This window comes from Mchenga conophoros, linkage group LG9 (assembly GCF_057382185.1).
Source record: "Mchenga conophoros isolate Kocher_MC1m ecotype Shallow Benthic linkage group LG9, M_conophoros_male_GT1.1, whole genome shotgun sequence".
NCBI lineage: Eukaryota > Metazoa > Chordata > Actinopteri > Cichliformes > Cichlidae > Mchenga > Mchenga conophoros.
Genome location: NC_140534.1, coordinates 24,549,390 through 24,571,061, shown reverse-complemented (window position 1 = coordinate 24,571,061; position 21,672 = coordinate 24,549,390). Strand labels below are relative to the sequence as shown.

Sequence of the window (21,672 nt, the reverse complement as noted above, 5' to 3'; positions counted from 1 at the left end):
ATGGCGTGACATCATCAGGGTGAGAGGTTTAATTCCACAATGAAAAGAACTTGGCTCTTTGGCAATGAGAAGAGGCAGTTTAAGTGGCTCCTGTTAAAGATGTCCTTGGGGCAGCGCCAGCTGGAGGTTTACCTGGCATGATGAACTGAGACAAAATCTTGAGGTTGACTCATGACCCACTGGAATGATCATACATACCTGCTGGCTTGGGTTTGATCGCCAAAGATGAGCTGAGAGCTGCGAGGATCTATCACAAATGGGCTTCTCTGTCACCTTTTAAAAAGTACTATGAGAAGAGGAAGATACTAAAAAGACAACAAAAACTACATTGTTGTAGCAGTGCTCCCTTGTTATAACAATTAACACTGTGAGTAAATTGTTAACTAATAAAAATAATGGCCAAAAGCATGTATCATAAACAAAAATAAACCTTGAATTGTCTGCCTCTCTGGGCAGTTTCACCCAGAGGGAGATGGATCAAGAGTGATGGACATCCTAATATAATACTATAAGACCTTATGTGGCATTTTTTGTGCCTTTAAAGGAACAGCAAAAGAGGCCAACTCAAAAGTCTCAAGGTAAGGCAGAGATCACAATCCCTCTTGGAGCCTGGAATTATTCCACACTGTGGGTCACAGGGTGATTATCTCTTCCTGTCAAGAATGCTGAGAATTTCCTGCATCCCCCTCACCACCTCCTCTTCCGGCCGTGTTAGTGGTTGTGCCTGAACATGTGGCAGAGAGCTCGGGCCTGGCCGTCTCTGTTTGAGTAGCGTGCTTTCTGCTACTGTTACCTAACGTTCAGCTGGAGCTTTAACATAAGCACTGAATTGAAGAGCCGTTTACGCAGTTCTCAGATCAAGCAGGGATGCTGAATCGGTTGAAGCGTATTCAGCAGGGCAAATAATGTGCACCTGCACACATTATTATAAGAGGCTACAGACATGGCCTGATATTGCTCTCTGTTCTTTGAGCTTTGTGTTGGAAAAGGACACTTTCATGCATCACCTTTTACCCTAGATTATGTATCTGTTGCTAACTAAGCCACATACTGCTGAAGTGCTAACTAATTATTATACAGTGGGGCAAAAAAGTATTTAGTCAGCCACCGATTGTGCAAGTTCCCCCACTTAAAATGATGACAGAGGTCAGTAATTTGCACCAGAGGTACACTTCAACTGTGAGAGACAGAATGTGAAAAAAAAATCCATGAATTCACATGGTAGGATTTGTAAAGAATTTATTCGTAAATTAGGGTGGAAAATAAGTATTTGGTCACCTCAAACAAGGAAAATCTCTGGCTCTCACAGACCTGTAACGTCTTCTGTAAGAAGCTTTTCTGTCCCCCACTCGTTACCTGTATGAATGGCACCTGTTTGAACTCATCATCTGTATAAAAGACACCTGTCCACAGCCTCAAACAGTCAGACTCCAAACTCCGCCATGGCCAAGACCAAAGAGCTTTCGAAGGACACCAGGAAAAGTATTGTAGACCTGCACCAGACTGGGAAGAGTGAATCTACAATAGGCAAGCAGCTTGGTGTGAAAAAATCAACTGTGGGAGCAATCATCAGAAAATGGAAGACATACAAGACCACTGATAATCTCCCACGATCTGGGGCTCCACGCAAGATCTCATCCCGTGGGGTCAAAATGATCATGAGAACGGTGAGCAAAGATCCCAGAACCACACGGGGGGACCTGGTGAATGACCTGCAGAGAGCTGGGACCAAAGTAACAAAGGTCACCATCAGTAACACACTACAACGGCAGGGAATCAAATCCCGCAGTGCCAGACGTGTTCCGCTGCTGAAGCCAGTGCATGTCCAGGCCCGTCTGAAGTTTGCCAGAGAGCACATGGATGATACAGCAGAGGATTGGGAGAATGTCATGTGGTCAGATGAAACCAAAGTAGAACTTTTTGGTATAAACTCAACTCGTCGTGTTTGGAGGAAGAAGAATACTGAGTTGCATCCCAAGAACACCATACCTACTGTGAAGCATGGGGGTGGAAACATCATGCTATGGGGCTGTTTTTCTGCCAAGGGGACAGGACGACTGATCCGTGTTAAGGACAGAATGAATGGGGCCATGTATCGTGAGATTTTGAGCCAAAACCTCCTTCCATCAATGAGAACTTTGAAGATGAAACGAGGCTGGGTCTTCCAACATGACAATGATCCAAAACACACCGCCCGGGCAACAAAGGAGTGGCTCCGTAAGAAGCATTTGAAAGTCCTGGAGTGGCCTAGCCAGTCTCCAGACCTCAACCCCATAGAAAATCTGTGGCGGGAGTTGAAAGTCTGTGTTGCTCGGCGACAGCCCCAAAACATCACTGCTCTCGAGAAGATCTGCATGGAGGAATGGGCCAAAATACCAGCTACTGTGTGTGCAAACCTGGTAAAGACCTATAGTAAACGTTTGACCGCTGTTATTGCCAAGAAAGGTTATGTTACAAAGTATTGAGTTGTATTTTTGTTATTGACCAAATACTTATTTTCCACCCTGATTTACGAATAAATTCTTTACAAATCCTACCATGTGGATTCATGGATTTTTTTTTCACATTCTGTCTCTCACAGTTGAAGTGTACCTCTGGTGCAAATTACTGACCTCTGTCATCATTTTAGGTGGGGGAACTTGCACAATCGGTGGCTGACTAAATACTTTTTTGCCCCACTGTAAATCTAGAGCCTTCGTTCAAGTCTATCTGCCTCTGTTTTTAATGGCAAGTGCTGCCCTTTAACCTTTCTCTGTTATTCCCAGAGCTGACGAAAGTTGCATTACTATGCAAGGCGGGCTGACTCCACATTCCTCAGCAAGGACACTGATAGAAACGTTTCTGTGTGCCTCAGTGTGTGAAGTATGCTATTTGTTGATCACTGTGTACTTGGCTCTCTGCCTAAACATGTGAACATATGCTACATGCATGCACGAATGTGTGTGTACAGTATGTGTGTTTGCTCAGGCTCCAGCAGCAGTCAACTCTCAGCTATGTTGTTTGTGTCCAAGGCAGAAAGGAAAGCTCTGTTTGTGTAGGGTGGTGGTGCAGGAGGAGGTGGAGTAAGAATCAGACCCAAGTATAGGCTGTTTCACCACAGTAACTCTCTCTCCACCCATTCTACGCCCTTCTCTCCCTCTGCGTTCTCTCCCTCGTGCACTCCCACCTGCTTTTTCAGGAGGCCGACTGGGGCACCAGAACGGGGCGGGAAAATGTAGACGGCCTCAAAATGGAGGAGCGGAGAATTACACGAAGGCGTTTGGGGCCAACTTAATAAAGAGGGGAGGTGATTGAATGTCTCAAATGGGACATATCAAAAGATATGATCACAGAGTTGACGTTTTTATGTTTTTAATACGGTTTTCTGCAACCGCCATAGGTTTGTTCAATTTTAAAACATATCTGTCCTGGAGATTTCTCCCTATGTCACAAAATAACGAAAGCAAATGGAATTTATATTGTGGTGCGTGAAGAATGACATTTTCCAGAAACGCTAACCTTGTTACTTCAGGCATTACTTTGTCTGTGAATTATCCAGAGTGACACGGTTTAGGAACAAGATGCTGCTGTCATTTTTCACCTGAGTCATTGATAAAGTCATTAACAAAGTAAAGGCTAACAAGCGTTTCGCTTTCTGATTAAGTAATTATAGGTGTTATAGTGTTTCTGCACTAGAAGTTCAAGTCAAAAAGTCAATCTGGCCAAGTGATTTCCCCCGTGTGATGAAACTCTCCGCAAATGAATCTGTGGATGGCAAAAGCCTGCTAAGCCCCAAAAGGGGGATTTAGCTGTTTTTAGCTTGCAAGTTTAGCACATCCAGCATTGCTTGGATGCATTCAGGAACCAATTTGCAACTGTTCACAGCAATAGATAAATTGAAGTAAAGACAAACAAATACTGTCAGTCAGCATGGAGAGGAATGCTAGAATATGTGTTTGCTAAATCAATAGCACAGCATCAACAAACAGTTTGGTGGCTCTTGGGACACCAGTGTTCCTCCTTGGGATTATGGCTCACAAGGACACAGTTAGCATTTAGTTTCTTATGGAGCTTATACTATGGAGCTTATACTATGCGTTTAATTCCACCAAGCTACGTATATGACTTTATGTGGACTGTTTGTGTATGCATATGTGATTGGTGACCTTTATCTACTGAGGTTAATGCTTTCAGCGAGTGCAGTGGGTCTTTCCTATAATCAAATGAATTCCCATTGTGCTTCAAACAGTAATGCGCTGTCTCTGTACCAGAGTGTATTTACTTTTATATCCGCAAAGAGAAATATAGAATGTCAGCCGACAGACTTTAAACTGTGGATCATGTCTGCATGGGCAAAACATCTCCTTCAGTATCCACGCGGGTTTTAGTAACACAGCAGGTCGCCTTTCTTTTCCAACCATATAGTTGTGTTTGTTTACTGAAGTGCTGCTTCTCTGGAACATCTATCAGAATAGAGGAAGAGCCACACCGAGCTTTGGACTACAAAGATGACGAAAACAAAGAAGACGAACTGCCCACAGCCTGTCAGATCCAGTCTGAGCAACCCGAGGATAGTTCCAGGCGTCTGTCTGAAGGCTCTCAGAACAGGAGCAAGCTGCAAACAGCCCAAGCATGCATGGCTAACTGTGCTGCCTGTGTCACACGGCTGTATGAACACGTTAACAAAACAGTAGCAAACAGGGACACTGTTGGATGCCTTGAAAACAGTGATTTCAGCTAAAGCCAGCCTGTGGACGCTTTGAAGACTTGAACAGATTTGGGATTTCCAAGTCCGAGAAATCACCTTTAAAGCAATTAAGCTGGCAGAACGTCTGCTTCGGGAACACCTTGTGATAATTGCACTGTCAGAATTTAGCCATTGTAGTACCGCTGCTCAGATTTCTATTTTTATGCTCTAATCCTCACTAGCAGAAAATGTAAAAAAAGAACATTAATAGAGGCCTTAAAGACTATTCAAGACTGCTTGTTTCTGTTCTGTCGGTGTGAAAGTAGGCCATGGGCTTCAGAGACTGAAGGAGAAATGATGTAACTAGGGACATACATGTGTATGTTGTTTTCTCCCAGGAGCCTCTGATCAACCCTTCTTGGCAAACACATAAATTTTACTTAATTCTTGTCAAATAACAGAAATGATCTAAGATCTATCTTTCTAGACAGTACACTTTAATCTATGTCTTGACCTCTCTTCTTCTCCTGATGTTAATTAACTGGACTACCTTCCCCAGAGGGCTCTCTCAGACGGGCTATTTTTATCCCAGTGCTCTGTATTGCATGAACTGATGCCTCACTATGTGGTACATCTCAGCTCCTTTTGTCACCATAATGCAGTTATGCACGTGAAACACAGTCCAGCCCCAACGCAGAGGATCGCTCTGTTGTTTCTACTTCAGACATTCGAACAGCAGCATTTGATACACTGAGAGGAGGAAATGTTGAAAAGTCTAAAAGCTGTAGGTGTTTTCTCATGTTTGTATTTTGATGTTGACACCGTTTTTGAAAATGGTAAACCAAGTTCTATCGCTCATTTGGTCAGAGGCACGGCTCACTCAGGTTGTTTAGTATAATAGGGATAGATGGTGGGCAGTGTGTCACACTTCTTTACAATGAGCCACTTTAGCTGTTTCCCACTAATTTCAATCAACGCTAAGCAAACCGTCTGCGAGCTATAACTTCCTACTCTCTGCTTTCCAAAGTCAAACGCCATCCATTTATCTCTCCATATCCTTAACTGCTTAAGTATATGAGTTGCAAGTAGGCTTGGAGTCTATCTTGCATGATGATGAGCAAGAGATAAGGTGCACCGGGGATTGGTCGCCAGTCTCCAAAGTCATATTAGTAGCGATTTCAGTGCAGGTCTTTAAGGTAAAAGAATATCATGTAACCGCTCTCCTCTCTTACCCCTTTGGCTTTTATTTCTTTCAGTCTCCCAGTCCAACAGCAGCCTAAAGAAGCATCGGAGCCGGAGCATTTTCAGCCCCTTCTTCTGCTGCTTCCGCAACTACAATGACTACCACGTGGAGCCACCACCTGCCAACAACAAGACACTTTCTCTGCCCCCGCCCCCAGAGGAGAATGGCAGTCCTCCCAAGGTAAAGCTCATTTATCTCTCCTGTCAGAGTTGGCCGCAATCCAGATTCCATACCACTTACATCTTACGTGTCCAAACACAAGAATTAGTTCATATTTTATGACTGAAGTGCTAGTTCGACTGGAGTTCCAGTAACAAGTAACATTTGTTTGGTTTTGTTACAGAGACCTTGTTAGGGTTTGCCTTTTCCTGCAGAGGGCTGAGGCGCACTCAGCCTCGCTGAGCTCCCTCAAATTTTTCCAGCTGCTTCAAACCCGTTGAACCCAGAGGTTGTTTACCATCCACTGCTTGAAAAATACGGGCTCACTTCCCATCTTGCATTCTTCGATATCTGCCTACGCACACAACTGCACACAAAATAACACACTGAGCACGCCGAGAAGCTCCAAAAAAAGACGCGCACTGGCTCTTTCTCGCGCACGAACCCACTACAACGCATGTACGGACACACACAAACACACATATGCACTCGAAAAACCCTCCTGCTTCTCTAATCCCCATAAAGTGGGCCTTGTGTGTTGGGGGGTGATGGATTGCTTGGCACCCACGCCTCCCCCTCTCCTCACTACACTCTGACCAGTGTAGTGAGGATGTGTGAAGAGAACGTTCTGGCTGTGGAAAAGACGCCAAACCCTGAAGCTCCTCTACAAACACAGTGTTCTGCTGCCAAGGCAGGTACACGGGGCTAAAAATGGAGCAGACGTATCACATTTCCACTCCTGTTTACCTGTAAATGTCTCTCATTCAGGGGAGGAATGTGTGGCCCTTTACAGGCACTATACATGTGGTCAGTAATGACCCGCTCTGGACCTCCTCTTAACAAATGAGTTCCCGTTAATTTAGAGTGAACCGAGCGAACCTCGCCATAAAAAGCCTTGTTATAGTACGCGGCTGATTTTTGAGCTGGGTCCGTGCCCACAGTCCCTCCCAACAGTGTACTGTTGCTGGATTTCTGGCCAGCCGTATTTGTTACTATGGCAGCTGTGTTTGTTTTTGACTGAGTTGTTCTCACTTTCCTCTCACCATGTGTACTATACATCCCTTCCCTCTGTCTCTCAGGCTTGCTTTCTCCCCGTCCCATTTGCTGATTGGAATATTGACGTTGTCGATTTCTTTTTCACGGTTTTTCTTTCGCTTCCCTCTTTCTCCCCCTCCCCCCTTGTTTTTCCACCCTGTCTCCCTTAATCTCTTTCTCTTTTTCTCTCTCTTTGCTTGTTTTCTCCAGTGTGACCAGGTCCAGGTCATCCCCATACCCAGTGTATGTATTATTATCTTTTGTTTTTCATCATCTTGCTCCAGCTCGCTAACCTCCTCCCTCTGCTTGCTGTGCCTCATCATTCTTGCTGCATGCAGCTGTTGACACGGAGGTGATTTTTCTTTGCTGTCAGATGAAATTTTGCACTGTCCCCTCTCGCATGATCATGTGGCTTTCAAGGCTTTCCTTTGTGCTGCTTTGTCTCCACTCACAGGACTGATAGAAAGAAACAATTCAGTTCCATCTGCTGTCACATGATTTATGTGTGGCTTTGTTGTCTTTTCCATCTCTACCCTGCGTCTCCAACTATTGAAAGAGAAGAACATGAGAGCGATTTTTCTCCGTAGATCAGATCGCAGCTCCAGTTTTGGGTAAATAAGTGGACAGACCTGATTGAATTAGGCGTTCGTCTTCATAAAAAAAACTGTTTTATTGGGATTATGCAATCAATGTTAGTCCATTGAAGGGGGGCTTGGTTTCAGCGACTTGTGCTTCATCTGTTCACCAGAAAAGGGGAATCATCTGATCCCTGCTTTGTTTGTGCTGAAACGGCAATTCATTTAGCTATTTTGGAATCTATGCGGTGCCTGTGGTTCACTGTAATTTAGGATATTCACACTCACAGCATCCCATATCGCAGCCAAGCTTTAAACTACACCACCCAGCAGACACCTCCCTGCAATAACAGGAAATGCATGCGGCGGTGAGGTCTGCTCTTTGTCTTGACGGGTAGGTCCAAACAGACGGCTTTAAGATCTGCGTCTGAACTGGACGGGTCACAGCTGCGTCGATTGTTGTTGTAACACAGTGTTAAAAGAAGAGACAAAATATTAAAACACGGCAAATATCACAGTAGCAAGCAGAGTCCCAATAACACATTTAAAATGAAGAATTTTTAAATTCTAGCTCCAAAAGCTCATCAGAAATACAGAAAGATGTCAAAAATAACAAACTTTAATTTCAGGTTAATCTTCCCTGATCAGAAAACATCCAATTTAGACTAACTTGAAATGTTTATAACAATATAAACAAAGTATGGAGACATTTCTTATTAAATCTTTTTACCTCAAGATTCTAATAATTTATTTTAGAGCTTTATAAATAAATAATTAAAAAATAAAACATCTAAAACAATAAGACACGTATCACTTGCAGTACTTTGCAAAAGTCTTGCGTCACCTCTCATTTCTTTATAATTTGCTTTTAAGGAGACCGGCTCTTTGTTAAAGTGATCTTGAGCAATAGTTCACAGCTTTTTCACTCACTTTTTACTCCGGTCCTTGTGTCTCACTATTTCAGAGGAATATCTTTTTCTTAATCCACTTAACACTAATCATTCAAGCATAAAAAAACACACCTAACTCAAAGGACGCGTCGGTGTTGTTTCTACACATAACAGACAACTTAGCAACGAGTCGATTTTAAATTGGACCTTTAGGCAACTTCTTATTAGCATCCTGTTGCAAAAGCACAATTTATTTCCATTTCTTTAGCTGAGCCCAAGAAAAATCCCAAAGATAACACAGTCTGCCAGGCATAAAAAAGAGCTATTAGCTAAAAACTTGGCATAATCGGTATGATGTGCAGCCTGTCCTTGATAAAAATTTAAGGAAACTGGCCAAGTGGAGGACAAAAAAAGAAGTGACAGGACTAAGAAAAAAAAACTATCTACAGCAGGTGAATCTGAAAGTCATGTTCTTAAAAAGCAGGAAAAAACTGAGCAAAGACAGGACTTGATAGAGTCGATTCATCTACCGTTCACGGTGGAGGCTCTGTCATAGTTTGGGGCTGCATTTCAGCCTGTGGTGTTTGGGATCTTGTCAAAGTTGATGAAATCAGAAAAGCACCATTAGATTTTAATCCATCATGGCTTAATTTATGAGCATGATGATGATCCCAAACATACTGCCAACGTGGTAAAAGCATACCTGGACAGAAAAACACGGACTGACATCAGTCATGGACGGGCCTCCCCAGACCTCAACATTATTGAAGCAGTGTCAGATCATTTTGACAGAGAACTCAACGAAAGCCGGCCAACATCCAAAGAAGAGCTTTGAATGTCCTTCAAGAAGCCCAGAGAACTATTCCTGAAGCTTGTGGCTCAAGACTTTTGTGTGTAGCACAAATGCAAATGTTTTGGTTACTTGGCCAATTCTTGTTATTATCTCAAGTGTTGTTCTCTTACATTTATTCAGTCAGCCCGTTCTCACTCCGACCCATAATGTACTGATGATTTGTCACGTCCCGAGGCGCTCCATGGGAACACGAAAGGTGATCTTCCGCATTCCTATGCTACGCGCCGGATTGTGGATGAAATCGAATAGAATGACGTTCACGCGGTAACACGCGTTCCAGTATTCCAGCCCTAACCTTATCCCTAATGTTAACCACCACCTTAATCATGTTAGATAGTGTTTTCCAAAGCGGTTTAAGTAAAATAAACATACGTGTGTAGATTCATTCCAAACGGTTCTCATGTTTTCTAATGTTTCCGAACTCGTAATATTGAGACGTGTTGGGTGGCCGAAAGCATAATATACCGACAATTTGTCACCTAGCGTAAAATGTTACGCTTTGGGAGCGAGAACGTGTTGATTCAGTAGCAGTAGTATAGACATTTGCTTCTCCTCTCTATATGCTCTAATAATAAAGTAGAATTTCTGTTGCAAGGGATTGCATGTACATGTTCTGTGGGTTCCTTGAAGACAAACTAGGACATGTTGGAATTTTCATTTCCTCATAAATCCAAAAAGGATAAATTTGTTTATTTGATCTGTTGCTTCCAGCTGATCAACTATTTTCAATCAGTTAGCACATTTAACAAGTCTGTGAGAGCGCTCCCCGGCTGTGCCTTTGGGAGCACGGTTATTTTAACTGCTGGTGAGAATGTCAAGGTCCCAGTAAGCCTTTCTTTCTTTGTTCAACTTGCATGTGTAAATCACATTCATCACGCCCTGACAGGATGCCATTCAGTGCCCTTGCTCAAAAAGAATGCTTCCTGTGATACATCAGCATGCAGTCCTGCCATTAGGCACTATAATTCAGTCATGGTGGACCAAAAAACACACACAGAAGTACACATACATGCATATGTATTTAAGGCTGGCAGAGTCGTTGATCCCAGCCTCTATGTGTGTGGATGAACGTGTAAATGCTGGTGCACGATCTGTATGTGTGTGTGTGTGGTTTGAGTGTGTGCCCCCCCATGGCCGGACCATCTGCCCCGTGCCTGCCTGTAACCTCAGGCTCACCTCGTAGAGGACAATAGTGTCCCACCCGATCATAAAGACAGCACAGTCACCAGAACTCTGTCATCATGAGGTAACACAGAAAATATCAGCGCCGAGGAGAGTCCAGCAAGAAAAGCAGGCATGTCACTTTGAATATTATCATCTGAAGAAATAGCTCCTAAATTCACATACGATGGCATTTAATTGGACATCAAGTATAATGTCAGGAAAAAACTGCTCCCTGTTGATGCTCTTAACACATTCTGGGGATAGTCTGGAAATAAGCACTGGTGATGTAGAAATCAGGGTCGAGCAGAGATAATTGGAGCTCTTTTTTCCTTATGTAGGATAGTCAGATGAGCTCATATAATTTGGCCAAATCATACAGCTTGTGGCTACACACTAAATCCCTTTTCCTCTCTGTGCATCGACGATTTTCTAAGCAGTTTCAAGACTTCTTGTTAAAAAACTTTAAGTGAAATCTATATGACTTTGTGATTTTCGCATACTTTTAATAATGTAACATCTGCAATCAGAGAAGAAGCATTCCATGTTATCAAAGTGCTGATATATCTCTGAGCAGAAGCTTAGGGACACCCGCCTGCAGGTCATTAATCCCGAGAAGTGTTTCTTGAGTGTCACCCAAAACACCCGAAGTGATCTTATCCAACACTCTGACTGAGCCACCAACACACCGTCAGTGTGTGTGTGTGTGCGTGTGTGGCCGCCTGTTCCCGATAATGCACTTCTCTATATGCTTACCATTAAGTATGCATGTGTGTGTTTTCTCTGCAGCCTCCAGCCAAGTTCCTCCTGCCAGAGGTCAGCATAGCAGACTATGGCAAGAACTGCGTAGTGATCGATTTGGACGAAACCCTTGTACACAGCTCCTTCAAGGTACGGCACCTCCCTACATGACCTCAAACACACTGCACTTTGAAATACGTCGACGCTGCGTTTTGTTTTTCCTCATGCTGTTGCTGTGCAGCCACAGTTGGATTAAACAGAAATAGGTCCTGAAAAATGACTCTACTGAATACGGTCTGAGGACAAATAGCATGAGCCCTGTTAGCATCACTGAGCTACACATAATCGCATGAATCTATGTCCTTCAGAGTATAAAGGGTTCTTAATACCCGTTCGAACAGGTGAGAACGAGAAAGAGCAAGAACAGCTATCTGACTGAGAAGACCTGGAAGACTGATTTTCTCATCAAGTTTCTATCCATGCATCCATTGCAAACTGGGTTTCAAGGCAGGTGAAGCATCAAGCGATCCATAAGAGAAAACAGCACAGCACAGCACACCATTGATGTACAGCATCCACATCAGTGGCCAGTTTATGCTTCTCAATTAATGTAACGTGTCTTTAGTCAGTTGGAGGAAATTCACATGGCAAACAGGAAAAACCAACGAGTTCAAACACAGAATCTTCTTTGTGGTGCTTAATATTAATTAATTAATGAATCATCAAATATCGGTATCGGTCTTCAAAATATATATCAGCCTACCGCTGCACCGCTGGGTTGCCCAACAGTTACACATGATCATACCACATCCACGTCTAATGGTTTTTTGTCATCTAATTTCATTATGATAATTAAAATAATTTGATCTCTCAAACCATAAATAATTCAAGCCAAGTTTCAAACTTAAAATTCATGACATTTGGATATTTGTGGTTTTCATTAGACTGCAATTTGTATGTAGCTTAATTGGTGCCAGCCCTGCTTTTGTTTTCAGTAGTGAGCAGTACTACTTAGAGGTTGAAAATATGCTTAAAATGCTCCATCTGCATATGTAATGGCACATATGTACAGCTATTTTTCACTCACAAACATGTTATAGTGCCTTTTTCAGCCTGCTGCAGGCACTTAAAGGGAAAGCCCAGTATAGTAGGCACTAGTACACTATCCTTGTAAATGGCTCTTGTCTCTCACCATCAAAAGCTCCCTCTACTGACACACCTGGCACACCTAGTGACCCATTTGAGCACAGCTCTGCCCCGGCTTCAACTGATCTCGTTATGCCTGTGAGTACTACCTGCGCTTGAGTGCTTTTGCGGTCAGTGTCGGCGAGCTACGCAACAAAATAGCTCAAAGTAAAGTTGAAGTTTTATGTTCCACTTAAGTGGAACTCCTTTTAATTAAAATGATTGTAGAGAAGAAAAAAAACTTTGAGTACATTGACTCGATTGCTTTGGACGAAAGGCACACAAACATTGAAGCGGACACACCCATCAGAATCACATGCCAGCAGGTCAGGGCCACACACTCACACACTCACACACAATCATACAGGCTCACCCACACACTAGGGTGTGTCCAATGCAGTGTACTCTTGGTTTGAATGGCTGTGGAATGGACTGTGCAGAAATCCTGGATCTAATACACTTCAGGCCAAAACGAGCCCAAAATTATTCTTTTTTTCCTTTTGATGAAACTCACACACCAGATACCCAGTCCATCAAAATTCATTTAGTTCACAGATCAGTGTGCGGTATGAAATGGATTCACAATGCATTAAATGGAAATACGTTGAGAGAGGAAGAGAGGGAGACAGAAAGTGGCACAACGCAGCATTTTCAGTTCCTTTCAGAAGCATAGCAGGATTTCCTGTAGCTTTCCCGTTTCAAGGTGATTTTGATGTCAAATATTAAGCATTTTCTTTCCAAAGTAAATACATGCTTCCACTGGAAATTACACAATTATAGCAGAATAACAACAACTGACAAGGGATAGAGACGCTGCACAGATGGACGTAGACTAAAAAAGAAACGTTACATAACACATCACATCACTCTTGCTTTTATCCTGCATATTATGGATGGGGAGATAAATCCTGAGCCCTCTCTGAGATTAGCTGCTGTGTGTGTGTTAGATGTGCACAAGTAGCTGAAATGAATGAAGACTGATCGGCATGCTGTACACTGTAGTAATTTGAACAGCGTGCATTTGCAAAGCACTTGTCAAAAGATGTCTTGCTCAACATCTGAGCATTAAAATTCCACAACAGCCTTTTCCTCTCTTGGGATCGATTTCCCTGATATTTTTGGGACCTGGCTGCAGGGATGCAGTCCCGTCCAGCTACAATGGTATTAGTGAGATCAACACCCGCACTTGGTGTCGCAGTCCATCTTAAAGATGTTGGATGGGGTTTAAGTCAGCACTCTGTGCAGGACATTGCAGTTCATCTGATTTATGTACTGAGAAATGGCATTGTCCGGTTAAACTGGGTCTCATCCCTGAAGCAGAAGGGCAAAAAAGTGCCAAAAACATGGTCAAGTTAAGAACTTTGGCCATGCAACATGCAAAATAATTATAAGTTGCTTCCCTAACAGTCTTTTAATACAACCTTTCTTCTTACCTTACCCAGGGACATCGAACTTCTTTTACTGTACACATATGAATATAACAGGCCAGCTAAAGTTTGAATTAATTGGAATGCTAGCCAATGAGAAAAGGTGTATTTTAAGTAATTTGTGATGTTAGGGTATGCTGTAGAATTACATGGAGATGTTTTTAATTGCACTAATTCTCATGAAGTAAAGGTGCGTAAACTTATGTAGAGCCCTGATTCTGAGCCAGAGTGTGGTCAGCAGGTGAAGCAACCCACGGTTCGGCAGAAATCCATAATTACACAACTGCCCGCATAACGTTTACCTTGGTGGCCCCCCCACATATGTAATCCTGCTGCATTTCCGCATCTCTTGCCGACTCTGATCCGAGTCTGTTACAGAGCAGGGCAATTAGCAGCTGTTGTGTGTTCAGTCTTCAGATGATGGAGTGATTCAGCAGAAGAGCAGTAGGCACAGGAGCAGAGCGAAGTCTGTTTCTGCATCTCTGGCTCCGTCTGTATCGCACTCATCTCTTCCCATTCTCTTTGTGACGGTATGCTGGCATCCTTGTCCTCTTTCCAGCTTGTCACAGTTTTTATTTTTATTTTTTTAGACAGTTTTAGAAGAGCTTCAGTCATTTTTGCCCTCTGGTGTAAACATTAACCAAAGCTAAATATCATAATGCAAAACCGAGGCGTAGAATAAACACTGTTTATCTAGGGAGGCTTTTACTGTTAATTGACTCACTCTGGTGTCAGATAAAGGAAGAAGAAAGCACCTCTGGTTGTCACACTGATCCTATTAGACTCACGTATGGACATTTGGAAGGTCAAAGTGCTGCACTTTGTATTCCTATAGCAAACACCCCCTCTGCTGGATGGTACTGAACTGTATTTTCTAACTGGAGTTTAATGCCAGAATAATCGTAGTAACAACACACATGCATAACAGGAAATTTTACAGGCTTTTTAAAATGTGCATTAGTTGCGAGTACTATACATACAAGTTTTAAATAATTGCTCTGTATCTCACTATATTGTGATTAATTTAAACAAAGAAAATGCAATTAAACGTTTGGGCTTAAATACGGGAATCTTTTGATATGGTTTAACATGGTAGCATTAGCATGTTATATTAGCATGTCTATAAAGCTAAATAGCAAAAAAAAAATCACGATAACTAGACTAGCTGGTTAAGAATAGATGCTCTCTCATTTTGTCTTATCCTATATGCTAGATTTGGGGAAATAGCTTCTCATGCTCCGGTGCAGTGGCTGAGTTTAATACGTCATTAAAGCTGTAGGTAAACGTAGTTCAATTAAAAGCTAATCTGAGGAAAAAGCAACAACAAATAAACAAGTTGGCTAATTAGCCTAGCTTCGACACTCTTTAGTCTTCAAACAGTGAGGGCAGGATCTGATTATATCTGCCAAATGTTTTTTTTTTTTGCGGGGAAGGAAGGAGCTAATTAACATTTTGATTAAAATAGCTTTTGAACTTCAAACGCTTGTTTGTGTAGCCACTGGTATTTGACTCTGTAATGCAGAATTAAGCAATAAATTCGGAAGCAAAGTTGTCGTTCCCAGACATTATCAAAGACCAAGCTTTGGAGATTTCTTTAAAATTGAGCAGTGGAATTTAAATTAAGTGATATGTCTAAATAATCTTCAGTTAGTTTTCTTTCTATACAGCAAACTATAAGCTCCTACATAAAATTGTGTGTCTCTGAAAACAAGCAGATTTTCCCTGTCACCTGTTTTTCTTCCTTTCCCTCTCTGAAATGACACCGTCGTGCCTCCTACCTAATCCTTTCATCCTCCGTCTTTACACCCTCTGCTCGTCTTCCACCCACATCCCCTCTGGCATCTATCTTCCTCTTGCCTCCTGCTCCTCTCCTCTCCCCTTTTCTTGCGTTAGGAGAAAAAAAATGACACAAGTCATGCAGAGTAAAAAGGCAGCACTCCTCCTGTCCTCGTTCAAGTCTGTCATCTTGTTCGGCTCTCAGGTTTCTCCCCAGAGTCTCACGCCTGGTTGTTATTTAACACTGAGATACGGAGCACTGGAGCAGAGGGAACCACATTATGCTGAAAGCCTTCATCATTTGCCTGGGGCACCTTACAGGAGTTTTTAACCTGTCTCTCTTTTTAAACCGCATGCAAGCTTGTGGCTGGGCTGTTTACCTGTCAGAGTGAAGTTTTTGAATCTTTTCCTTGTTTCTTGTCATCCTGCAGCCCATTAGCAATGCGGACTTCATTGTTCCGGTGGAGATTGATGGCACCGTTCATCAGGTAATACTGCACCGATATGGAGGGCTTCCAGAAATGGGCTTGAATAAAACAATATGTGTGAATTTATAAGGGTGGAGACCTTGGTTTCACTTTACTTTCCTCTGTATTTATTATTCCCTTTTATCTCACAGCGATTTAAGCTCAAACTGTTTAGTTGTCTTTGATTTATTCTTTGAATCCTTGCTGCAGTAAAGATAACTGGACAGTGACGCGAGTGTTTCGGCGCACAATGTTGAAGCTGCTGTTGAGTTTGTAGCAGAAGAGATTGTGCACTGAGTAGAAATGTGCATAAAGGGCGGCGTCCTTTTGAAGGTTTAATTGTCTGTGTCCGGTTTGAAGCAAAGGAAGTGATATTGTAGCTGTAACCTGGTTCAAGTAATCCAGGATAGGCTTTCTGCATCTGCTTTGGCCTATGCTTGATTACTTGCACTTGGAGGCAGCAACTAACCTGCAGAGATCTACTAAGAAGGACGAAGATGACAAGCAATGAAAAATAAGACCTCAAAGCATCCAAGTATTGCTCAAATGTTTTAAGTTTCATTTTTGTATCCCAATTTTACTTAAACACAAATCTGCAAGTGGGTAAAATTGAACTGAATAGTTATAGAGCAGCTAAAGAAGATTTCAAGAAGATTTCTTGTTTGGGTTTTTGCTCCAAAAAATGTATTTTGAAAATAAAAGACATAACGAAGACGTGTTCGTTACGTGTCTCGGTTTCAGGTGTACGTGCTGAAGAGGCCTCATGTGGACGAGTTCCTCCAGAAAATGGGGGAGATGTTTGAATGTGTCCTCTTCACAGCAAGCTTAGCCAAGGTTGGTTCCCAGCTGCTTTGACAGTTACAGTAATGCTTCTGTTCATTTGCTGTGTGCTGCTCAACCTGATGCGCTTTGGCCTGTTTAGTATGCTGACCCTGTGGCGGACCTGCTGGACCAATGGGGGGTGTTTCGCGCCCGTCTCTTCAGGGAATCCTGTGTTTTCCACAGAGGAAACTACGTCAAAGACCTCAGCCGACTGGGCCGAGAGCTCAGCAAAGTCATCATCATAGACAACTCACCTGCCTCTTACATCTTCCACCCTGAGAATGCAGTAAGTTATTTTTTAAAGAGATTTTTGATCTAAAACATACAGATTCAAAGTCATTCAGTCTTGGTAGCAGGAAGTAGAACACTGTGGAAAAGTCTTGAACCACGCCTCGTTTGTGCATATTCTGCTTCCAAGGAACCGGATTTTCTTGGAATTTTTTAAAGTGGTGTTGAGCAATAGTTCGTCAGGCTTTCAAGGTCTTTCCTTTGGACATTTGCTGTTTTATCAACAGTCCAGTCATTGTGTCTGACCATTTTGTTCTTTCTTCAGAAGTAGGCGCCAGTTTTTTATCCACACATAACAGATAACTTAGCAAAAAACTCTTGTTCACATTTGTTCACATTTCTTTAATTAAATGTATGAAAAATGTCAAAGACAACACAGTTTCACAGACACAAATGAGTATTTTGGCATCGTCTACTAGCTAAAAACTTGGCATATCTCAGCAGTGTGTCATTAAAGAATTTGAGGAAACTGGACAAGAGAAGGATAAAAGAAGAAGAGGCATCTGGCCCTTCAGTTGATGCATCTACTGTTCACTGAAGCGGCTTCAGAAATGGTCTCAGTGGAAAAGTGGCTGTCAAGAAACCATTCATAAACGAGAAAACAGGAATAAAAGACAAATTATGCAAGAACTGGACTGAAAATCTGTCAAGGCCGAAAGGCCGGTAGGTGGGAGTGGACCCAAAAGCAGACTCAATGGACACACGAAAAATGATTTTTAACAAACTTTGAATGCAAGGGAAAGGAAGCGTGGGAACGTAGTATGAGTCCCCGGTGGTCGATATCCAGAGCTTGGGTGCAATGGCCAAAGGTAAGAATGAGGTAAGGGGTCAGGCTTATAGGGATGAAAGGTGGGGAGAGTAGCCGAGTGAGTGTCTGGAAGGGTGTGTGAAAGGGTGAGGTTCCAACCTTATGCTTCCAGTGATCCAGAGATGATGGCAGGCAGGTGTGAGCGGTGAGTCCAAGGAGTAAAGTTGCAGGCTGGATCGGTGAGTTGTGACTGAAGCAACTAGCGTCCAAGTGAATACGCAGCAGGTGGGTTAACTTGGAGTCTTCACAAGCAGACTGAGGACACATTGAGATAGGGGTTAGTACCAGGGAATAACATGATGAGAGACAAGGAGGCCTAGTTACCACAGCGAGGTAGCTAACGAACTGGCGAAGACTGGAGAACTAGGCTAGTCTTAAATACTGCTTTGCTGATTGCCGTCGATGGGATGCAGGTGGGAAGAACAGGTGAGGAACCCGAGTGCAGTAAAAGCATAACTGGATCCAAAAACGCACAGTGGAACACTTTGGGTCATGGATTGGCCTCCGCAGGGCCTGGACCTCAGCATTATTGAAGCACTGTGGGATCATCTTGACAGAGAACAGAACAAAAAAAAGGCAGCCAAGATCCAAAGAAGGGCTTTGTATGTCCTTCAAGAAGAAGGAAGCTTGCCTAAAAGATGACAGACTATGTTGAAGAACAAAGGCGGTCAAACAAATATTAACTTTCAAGCTTGTTAGAATTGCATATATTCATTTATAGTGTATTTCCACGTATGTTTGCACGCTTCATTTAATCACTGCACCTATTTTCCGGGCAAAATATAAAGAAATTAGAGGTGGCGCAAGACTTCTGCACAGCACAACTCCTTTTCACATGATCCCAAAACATGTGACATCTTAAGAAGTTTTAAGGTTAAGCTAAATGGCGGCTACAATTGCACTTGTTGCCTAATCAAGAACGGGGTCAAAATACACTGATGTGATGGAAATAAGTTACTTATGAAGTGATTATTGATGTCGATGATTGTATCTGTAAGACACTGTCAGGGTTTTTAATAATAATAATAATAATAATTTAATAATAATCACCATTGTTCTCGTGCCAGAGGCAGTGTTCCCAATTTTATGAGAGTTCTCAGCTCTGTGGAGAAGTTTCTGCTGCTGCCACTCTTTGATTTATTTCCCTCATTAATTATTTACACAAAACACCCCGACTGTAATGCAACATTTAAGCGTCTATGGTATCTATTGTCAGCCACTTCTTCCTTCTTTAAATAAGATCGGTCTTTCTTTTTCTTTCTGATTCTAATGTAAATGTGGGTGTGTTTTTCTGCCACAGGTCCCAGTGCAGTCTTGGTTTGATGATATGACAGACACGGAGCTTCTGGACCTCATTCCCTTGTTTGAGGGTCTCAGTAAAGAGGAGGATGTTTACAGTCTATTACAGAGCCTAAGGAACAGGTAGCAGACAGCCACTCCAGCTGATCCCTCCTGCCTAAGCCCTGCTGAACAGAAGCCTCCCCTCTCTGCCACGGCCCCGTAGCCCGGCTCCAGTCCTTCGAAGAGCTCTGGGAAGCTTCCCCAGTTGGAGGATTTCAGGCAAATGATCTACTCTTGATCAAAATAAAACAACAGTATGGATTCTCTGGGTTCTTGGACTCTTTGTACAGGACTCTAGCTGAAAAAAGATTCTATTACTGTATGTACATATTAAATGTTTCTAAGCGCAAGACAAGCATAAAGTAATTTTTCTATCAGAGAGAGGAGGTTTTACTATTCCAAGTATTTTAGTTACCGAAAAACGATCAAATACACAAATTTTTCGATTTTTGTTTCGTTTGTTTCTGAGAATCGATGACCTGTTGGGTTTTTGTGTTGAGCAGTGCTATGCAGGCCGTCGTTCCTCGTTTGATTTTTTTTCGTTCTAACCAACTGTGATTTAACTTCTCTTTACAGAATGAAGTGCCTTCATTACTGTGCTGATTTTCTTGTGTCGGGTTATGGGGTGAGCATTTTTATGCTGCATATTTAGTCAATTCTCCAAAAGCGTATTCACTGAATCTTTAAATTGAAGTTGAAAATGAGTCTTTGATAACGTCATTTAATCCAAAAGAAGTGAAATGAACACTTCCTGGATTAGAGGGGGAAGAAAAGTAGCTTGTTAGTCCTGGAAGACTTTTGATTTTCAGTTATGTAGCATTGAATTGTTAAATTTACCAAAGGTTTTTACAATTCAATGTGATTTGTGACTAAACAACATCATTTTATCCTCGGCAGTGACTGTAAATTGATGATTCTTGAGGACATTGAAACGCCGTTTAGGTAACTGAAGAAAAAAATAATAATATCTGTGATGACATCATTGTCCACCAATAAATGTTTGAGGAAAAAAAATGGAAAGATTAGCTTAGATATATAAAATTATATTTATTCGGGGAAAGGGTCCTGGGTGCATTGTAAAGAATGCTGTTGAAATCGTACTGTACAACGTTATTAAAGTTGCAAGTTTGCACACTGTCTGTGTCTGTCGTGGAGTAATGATTCTCACAAAACTCACTTAATGGCAATAACTGTGATAATCATTTTACAATGAACTAAAGGACCAGTGCATAGCATTTAGCGATGCCTGAATTCAACTAATGCGTGGGCTGCACACACCAGCTTTCACGAACCTCTGTAACAACCCATGTCCTTAACACAGAAAAAAACATTAATAAGCCATATGAACAAAGCCCAAAACACAGCAATGTGACAGCTACAGTAAAAAAATGAAAACACAAAATATATGAACTTAAAAACATGCAGAAACATATGAACACTTCATTGATTACAATGTTTACCTGCTCATTAATGCAAATATCTAATCAGCCAATTACATGGCAGCAAGTCAGTGGATATAGGTATGTAGACATGGTCAAGGTAGCCGCTGAAGTCCAAACTGAGCACCAGAATGAAGAAGAAAACTGATTTAAATGACTGGATGTGGCATGGTTGTTGGTGCTGTGTTGATGCCTCAGGAGAGTAGATTGATGGACTTCTCTGAGCAGACGGGAAGGCAACAGTAAGTTACAACCACTTGTAATAACAAAGGTTTGCAGAAGAGCATTTCTGAATCTAGAAGCACATGGGCCACAGCAGCAGACGAGCACACCAGGTAAGAACGGGAAGCCCACAGTTCACGGAGGCTCACTGAAAGTGTACACTGGAGGCCAACTGACTCTTCCCATTGGCCAGAAAACATGACTCTAAATGAATGATAATGTGCAGATAATGATGAAAGTCTAAATATAGCATAGTTTATCAGTGCTGTATTTAACGTTAGCAGAGGTGACAAGGATTTCTAATGTTTTAGGAGAAATTTTGAAGCAACTGAAGGAAGAGTTTGCCTTAAACATTTTTTCATTTGAGTTGAAAATCATACCAGAAGAATCAGTGCTGGAGCTCTGTGCACTGTAGTTTGTGACATTTTAACATGGATGAAAAAGCTCTTAATGATGCTAACTGAAGGAATTGCCAAAACATTCAGTGTTTTCATTTGCAATCAGGTCTTTGGCTCTCACACAGTTTTCTTATTTACAATTTTATTCAAAAGGAGCTGATGTTATTGTGTTTTAA

General features: G+C 42.1%; 1 protein-coding gene across 2 annotated transcripts in view; it reads left to right on the top strand.

The window, feature by feature from the left end:
• The window catches only part of ctdspla (CTD (carboxy-terminal domain, RNA polymerase II, polypeptide A) small phosphatase-like a), a 35,452-nt gene extending 14,876 nt beyond the window's left edge, over positions 1 to 20,576 (top strand). The window contains exons 2-8 of one of the 2 annotated variants that reach the window (XM_085287093.1): positions 5,923 to 6,089; positions 7,314 to 7,346; positions 11,372 to 11,473; positions 16,143 to 16,199; positions 16,920 to 17,012; positions 17,101 to 17,286; positions 19,397 to 20,576. In XM_085287093.1, the coding sequence (XP_085143219.1) occupies positions 5,923 to 6,089; positions 7,314 to 7,346; positions 11,372 to 11,473; positions 16,143 to 16,199; positions 16,920 to 17,012; positions 17,101 to 17,286; positions 19,397 to 19,522 (764 nt within the window). In that variant the 3' untranslated portion in view covers positions 19,523 to 20,576. The remainder of the gene's footprint in view (positions 1 to 5,922; positions 6,090 to 7,313; positions 7,347 to 11,371; positions 11,474 to 16,142; positions 16,200 to 16,919; positions 17,013 to 17,100; positions 17,287 to 19,396) is intronic. The other variant, XM_085287094.1, reaches the window with a different exon arrangement.
• Positions 20,577 to 21,672: the final 1,096 nt, after the last annotated feature.